The 7,500-nt window shown below is 43.0% G+C and overlaps 1 protein-coding gene across 16 annotated transcripts in view; it reads right to left on the bottom strand.

Moving 5' to 3' along the window:
* Positions 1-7,500, bottom strand: part of ncor1 (nuclear receptor corepressor 1) — a 67,797-nt gene that overhangs the window by 30,807 nt on the left and 29,490 nt on the right. For 15 of the 16 annotated variants that reach the window (XM_060862843.1, XM_060862846.1, XM_060862847.1 and 12 more), the window contains exons 15-16: positions 1,888-2,018; positions 177-391 (exon numbers count right to left, since the gene is read on the bottom strand). In XM_060862843.1, coding sequence (XP_060718826.1) covers positions 177-391; positions 1,888-2,018 — 346 coding nt within the window. The remainder of the gene's footprint in view (positions 1-176; positions 392-1,887; positions 2,019-7,500) is intronic. The other variant, XM_060862845.1, reaches the window with a different exon arrangement.

Genomic DNA, 7,500 nt, shown 5'->3' with positions numbered 1-7,500 from the left:
CTCCAGGGAGAGATGTACTAGAAGTTTTATAAACTACAAATCGGAGCTATTTGATTAAACACGTCTTTTCCTACTCTCTTATCCGACTGTCTTATTTCTAAATCTTATGAATATAAAAATCAGGCACCACTAGGCTCAGATGTGTGCATGTATGTGTTGTGTTGTGGGTATTTTACCAGGTTCAGGTGCTGGTGGTGGAGGAGGTGGTGGTGGTGGTGGTGCTGGTGCTTCATCCGTAGCAGTACTAGCAGCTTCGTTGGCCATGGAGCGTGTAGTGATTCGACCCTTACGCCGTCCCTGGCTGTTAGCTGTCTTGCGGCCGCGTGGCGTGCTCTGCTCCTTTCCCTCCTCGTCCTCTCCCTCACACTTCTCTTTGTCTTTGCTAATGTCCCTGCAGCAAACACACAGCCGGGCATTAAACACACCTCAAATGCTTCGGAAAGTTTTTCACTCTTCAGATTTGCCAAAAGAATGAACGTCATTCGTTTCAAAACGGACCAAGGAGGGAAAGAAACACGATCATCTTGTTATGTGCGATGCATAATACAGAAACTGAGTTTTAATCCTCGTCAATGTGTGTGGTTTAAGGTCAAATCAGGAAAAAAATCAAGATACAAGACATATGATACAACCAGGTGTAAGCACAGTGTGTAAACTTGAATGGAGACATTTAGAGAAAATAAAAAGCCCGTGAAGAGCATAAGAGCATCTGTAAGGAGACACATGGCGCTGTTCAAGCTGTCTGCATCACCTTAATAAATGACTCGGTCCGAGTTTTGTAACTTAGCTTAACTTCGTATCGTAGTGCAAAATAACGATGTTGTGTTTCTCAATACTCAATTTTCTCTAATGCACTATTTTTATAGTGATCATATAAACACAGAGGTTTATAGAAGAAGCAACACATTTTAAAATGCCTGTGACTGCTGACGCAGTGACGTTTTCTGACAGGATATGTAACGGCGTTTATTTGGAAGGAGTCTCCGATTTCCGTGTTTTCTATAACGGAGAAATTCTACATTACGCATATAAAGTAAAAGTGCTGTGGTACAAGAAGAATAAAACCATTTGAGATTATGGCACTGCATTCCATCAGCTGGTGGTTGATTAGTTTCCTAGAACCGCTCACCGGTTGAGTTTTATTCCGATATCGATGGAGCTGCTCCAAATGTGCTAATGCTATTAGACAGAAATCCTTGTCAAAAACAAACTCTGGCTTCAAACAAGACACAGCAGATTTCCCCCATCTGTGCTTATTCAAGATTCCCAAACCCGTTGTACTGATAAAGGGCCATTCTATTCTCAGAAGCCTGTCTGTATCAATATAAACAGATGCTTGTTCTGAATGAGTGTCATCTTAAACCCCAATCTCAGAATAAGTGTGATGGACAGTTACACAAGAAGGTATGGAGGAAGGGATGGTGGAAGAGAACGTCTTGAAGAAAGCGAGTAACTGCTTATGAATAGTTCTCATTTATGAGTGGAAGAGGCTGTCTGTGACAAGAGGCCAAGCTGTCTTTAATAAGTGGTTATATTCCTCTCATATCCTACCCTCTGCTATAAGGGAAAACAAGACACCGGTCCTGTATAAACAGCGAGGGCACAAAAAAACACCAGCAAACACCGCTTGTAGAAATGACCGGGAACGTGGAATCTGTGACCTTCTGTGGTAGAATATAAGAGGCTTTTTGATGGAAAAAAGTGCTCGAGTTTACGCCAGGCTTTTCTGGAGGATTAGTGATGTCAGAGGCACGGCCAGAGCCAACCGCCTGACTCACGGCAGGAGCCAACTCGACCTGGGGAGGGGGAAGAAAGGAGGGAGAAAAAAAAAAAAGAAAGAAAGAAAGGGAAAACAAATTAAAAAAAGCAAAAGAAAACTGCACTCACTTCGAGTCCTCTTTTTCATCTTTCTCCTCCTCGTCCTTCTTATCGTCTTCTTCTTTCTTGTCTGATTTCTCCAACTTGTCCTCCTCGTTCTTCTCGTCGGACTTGTCTTCCTGTGAGGGCCGTGTTATCTGCTATGAAAGAACAGATGCAAAACAGAGCGTGTTTAGACTTCAGTGCTTTTGCTGATTTTAATTGCTGTTGTAATGGATAAGTCATTTAGAGGAATAAATGCTAATGGAAAGCAATTATAATCAAATCAAACTGGATATTGGGGATAAGACTCTGTCCTAATCTATAGTCAGCGTTGTGGAAATAGAACATGACAATAGGTTATTAAAGTGTGTGTGTGTGTAAGGGGTTTGGTGTCTGAAGTCAGACTGTAGACAAAACCTAAATCGCAGCTCATGCCTGTTTTGGGAAGACTGCATTTGGTCAACTCCCTCCTCCTCCTCCTCCTCCTCCTCATCTATCCAAACCCAACTTTCTTTTCAAAAACTGAGAAGAAATCTGACGAGCTCCATTCTGGAGAAAGAGCAGGGGACTTTTGCTGACCTGGATGAAGCCTGCTTCTGCACTTCAAAGCAAAGTCTGATTGAAGACTGCACCAGAAAATGGCTCTGCATTAGACTTAATCTGGTTGTGGGAAAACATGCCTGCATATCATCTGCCTCATCAAGCAGAACACACCGATGCTCAGATGTGTATTATCACTAGGGTTCAACAAAACTTGCCCAGAGACTGACTAGGATAATGGTCCAATGTGTGTAAATAAAAATGGATAATTAAAGGAAAGACCAAACACACACACACACACACACACACACACACACACACACACACAGATGGTGCGTTTATTACAGAAAGCAAAATGATAAACAGGTTACTCAGCAAACTAAACAGAGAAAAATAAAAGAAGGGGTGCAGAAGAAATAAATGAGAGAGAGAGAGAGAGAGAGAGACACACAGAGAGAGAGAGAGTTAAAGAAGGACGGGCAGTTAGTGCATGCTCCAAAGATAAGATTAGCACTATGAGGTGCTTTGATGATGTTCACATGGATGGGGTTGTCTGGAAGGACAGGCTTTCATCCTGGCTCCAAAATCACAATAGTTTCACTGTTGTCGAAACTCGGGATGGAAGAAAGCAAAGGCTTTAACAGAGGGCAGATCAGCGGAAAGCGCTCTGTGGCACAGTCACGGTTTTAAAGCTACACATACTCACATCACATCATATGCAAAAACAAAACCTTAACATCCAGAAATGTTGCTCCTCTGTTCCTGACGTTAACAAGCGAGAGAAAGAATTGTAATGGTGGGCAAGGGGATGAGAGCACGTATCATCAGACTTATGTGAAGAGTGTGGGGAGGCACTCGGCTTTTACCAAACCTGCCTCAACCATGGGTGCCAATAATTATGAAGCTGACAGCACCAAACTATGCTTTTAGAAAAGCTAACAAGGTTACAACATAACTCCAATTACAATAATCTACAAGTCTGGCCTTCTTTCCTGAAACATACAAGCACTTTATTGGGTTAAAACTGTTAAGAGAACAAAGCTAACCTCAGCCAAGACAAATAAGCCATGCAGACAGCAGATGGGGCCAAGGAATGTCAAAAGCTCGACAGTAGAGAGAGAGAGAGAGAGAGAGAGAGAGTGCACAGAATTGTGTGTGCGTGAGAGAGTGTGTGTGAGAGTGTGCACAGGATTGTGTGTGCATGAGAGTGTGTGCACGAGAGAATGTGTGCGAGAGAGTGAGTGTGCACAGGATTGTGTGTGCGAGAGAGAGAGTGTGCGCAAGAGAGAGTGTGTGCAAGAGGGAGTGTGTGCGAGAGGGAGAGTGTGCGAGCGAGAGAGAGAAAGTGCGTGCGAGAGAGAGAGAGTGTGTGCGAGAGAGAGAGTGTGCGAGCGAGAGAGAGAAAGTGCGTGCGAGAGAGAGAGAGTGTGTGCGAGAGAGAGAGTGTTTGCGAGAGAGTGAGTCTGTGAGTGCGTGTGTGAAGACCCTGGAATGACGAATAGACATAAACATACTGCAAAATTCAAACATTTCATTTGTGATCCCTGAATATGAGTAAGAAAAAAGTCCAAGCTAATGGATTAGTAATAATTTAAAGTACGAAGTGAATGCAGTCATACAGAATGCCATTCTCAGAGCGCTCAGAGCACAGAGGGAGTTCAGGTCATCTATACGCACATCAATTGCGCTCCCAAGCTCTCTACTACCACTTAGGCACTATTAATAAACCAGTGTTCACAGTAATAAAGAGGCTTTTTTTCCATCACATTGAGGGAATTGGGCACTTCAGGCCGGTCAACAACCGGCTGCTAAAAAAAAAAAAAAAAAAAAAAAGTGCTTCAACTTGATTTCTAAAAAAGAATTTCTGGAGGAAAAAAAAAGAAAGAGAGAGAGAGAGAGAGAGAGAGAGAGAGAGAGGGAGAGAGAGAGAGAGAGAGAGAGAGAGAGAGAGAGAGAGGATTCTATCAAAAGGCAACTGAATACAAACCACTTCAGTGTCTTAGTCAAAATAATTAATATACAAATGATTTACTATAATAACAGATGCATTTAGACTAGACCAAACATTTCTCTCATAGTCTGACCGACAAAACCTATTTTTCTTTCAAACCTATTCTAAACTCTGAGTGAAATACGGCATTAAACCCGCTCATGTTATTCAGAATGACGTGAGCCAATCACATCAGAATCGAGAATATGGAAGTTACTGTAGTGCACTTCTTTAAGCGTGTTCGACTCTGTAGCTGAAATGTGAGTTAGTCTATTTTCTTATGTAGCCACTGTGGCTAATGGACAAGTCCAGATTAAAGGGAAGGTAAGTGGCAGTTCAGTGGTTAAGACTGGAGGTCACAAGTTCAAATCCCAGGACCACCAAAGCAGCCACAACTGGACAACTGTGTTCAAGGTGCTCAACTGCATAAACATATCAAATAAATAAAGTCACCAAATGCCGTAAATCATAAAGATTGAACGCGACACGACAACTTATGAGAATAACGACACCAGTTTCCCGTCTAATTGAAGTCAGGTGCTGTTGGTGTTTGTATAAACCATAAGTCCAATTTTGTCCAACATAATTTACATTTGGTTAAACATAACGAGCAGGTCAGTTCTGAGGCATTCTAAAGCCCTCACCGTGCCAGAGCCAGGAACACCCAGGTTTTTGATGCTCGATAACTGAGATCCAAGCCAGTCTGTTCAAGACCTCAAAGCAAGCAGAATGGCTGTAAGGTTTCCTGCTGGGCTTCCTCTCCAAGCTAAGGAAGTGAGGACCCTGTTAATGGAACCTTGGGTCTCTTTAAATCCAGAACCAGAGAGGAGCCAACCAGTTCTCCAAGTGTTCAGAGTGAGGTGTGGTCCATGCGTCGGTGTAGATCATCCCGAGTACCACGCACTGCAGTGTGGTTAATTCACAATTCAAGCCTTTTTATGCTAAGCTCTATGTTTCTCTTTTCCTTTTCTTTAGTAGTTTCTGTTGAACTTGGACACTGAAAACCGATCCGATTTAACCAGGGTGCAAACTCTGAGAAGGAGAAGATTACGTTCACTTGCTCCTTCCATTTTCTGGTAATGTACAGTTAATAACAAAGGTATGTCTATGTTTCATGAAGAAATTACACCCATATTGGTTGTGATGCCAAACACACACACACACACAAACACACCTCAGTAGACCAGTACTCAGTGATCTGTGGAACTCCTTTTCCCATTTCTGCTGATTCACCAGGTTTATTTGAGTTAGGAAATGAAAGACTCTCAAAGCCAAAAACCTCCAAAGACTGGAACCCTTCGAAGATAACTGAATTCAGGTTGGAATGCGGATCAACGGTAGGACTGAGACGGAGAAAGACGTTTCTGTCCAACAATAACGTGTGTTCCTAGACTGCACGACACTTTAGAGAGACAAAACGGAGCTTGTCCGTGAGCCAACACAAAAATATATGAAGCTGGATTTCAGATATGATTAAGCTTAATCTCGTTCATAAGGAATATAATTTTGTATTTCTGGATACATGAGTAAACAAAAAGATTCAAACCCAGCAAACAGCAGTCACACACATACACACACACACACCAGAAAGTATACATAAACACAATATGTAACATCTATCATGTGCAAACAAAAGCATATACATAAAACGCTAACAAGATCAACACACACACGAGCAGTGATTCACGGACACACAAAAGACCGACGCATACACACCAACACACACTACCTTCAAGTTCAGTCAGTATATGTATGTGTACAGCAGCTAAAGTCACAGCAGCAATCATACACAGACACACACACACACACCATGATGATGACAGCCGATCATACTCCAAACTGTAGCCCTTTCAAACTCTACACTGCTTTACTCTTGCATACCTTCCACTTGCTCCCGAAACACAACAACTCTAGCGCACACACACTCTTTCACTTACACACACACACTTGGGTGACAGGGTTGGGCCAGGTGGTGAAAGTCTGAGGCGTTTGATTGGCACTCACAGCCGTATGGCAAACTTTTCTAGTTCCTGTCCTGGTCATGGGAAAGCTGGACATATCACTGTGACACAGAAAGGGGGTGGGTGGGTGGTGTGTGTTTGACTGCTGCTCTCCTGCTCTTCTTTTTTTGGTGGGGTTTCACCAATCCAACGATGCTTACTGTTCACTCACACACACATACACACACCCCTGTTCTATCTGTATGTTAAATCGTAAATCTGTTTAAAACACGACGTCGTCTGCTGGAGCCCTGACAGGATGGACACAGCTGTTGTGTTCTCATCCCTTTGCTCACTCAATATTTTTTAAAGAGAGAGATTCTGTACTGCATTGCCACTAATTACCAAAATAGAGCCTCTTGCTACATGCTGCTCTGCTCTGCTCTGCTCTGCCTCCCCTAAAATAGCAAAGGAATCACGCTCTGTGTCCTGCACAGTGCTGGAAGGTCAGTGTGTGAGTCAGTCTGGCATCAGCAAAATATCTTTTTCATTATTGATATTGGACTCCTGACAGAGTTCCTCACACACACACACTCTCTCTCTCGCGCACACACACACACACTCTCTCTCTCGCACACACGCACACACACTCTCGCTCACACACTCTCGCTCACACACTCTCGCTCACACACTCTCGCTCACACACTCTCGCTCACACACTCTCGCTCACACACTCTCGCTCACACACTCTCGCTCACACACTTATTTTATTATTTATGTTTTATTTAAGGAAACAACAGGAGATGTAATCTCTCTTTACAGAATCTCACATATACTCACAGTCAAAGCTACAGAAAATGCAAAAAAAAAAAAAAACCCACACAGAGAGTGTCAGTTGCGGCAAATCAGTTTTAATAAAATCAGTGTATGTGGAAGGAGGTGAATAGCACTTTCCTCTGTGTGTTATGCTGCCCTGTGATGCAGCATGAGCAGCAGTTTAAAATGTGCTGTGGTGGCTGCTGTGTGCCACGTAACAAGCGCATGTTTGCTTTTGGCCTGGTAGATTTTGTGATGACAAGTGAGAGCTGGATGGTGGGTGCAAAAGAGAAGAGAGAGAAATGAAAAAGAAACAGACACTTAAACAAGGAAGTGAATGAGGGATACATTACA

This window comes from Tachysurus vachellii, chromosome 26, assembly GCF_030014155.1.
Source record: "Tachysurus vachellii isolate PV-2020 chromosome 26, HZAU_Pvac_v1, whole genome shotgun sequence".
Lineage (NCBI taxonomy): Eukaryota > Metazoa > Chordata > Actinopteri > Siluriformes > Bagridae > Tachysurus > Tachysurus vachellii.
This window is presented reverse-complemented; position numbering and strand designations above follow the sequence as displayed.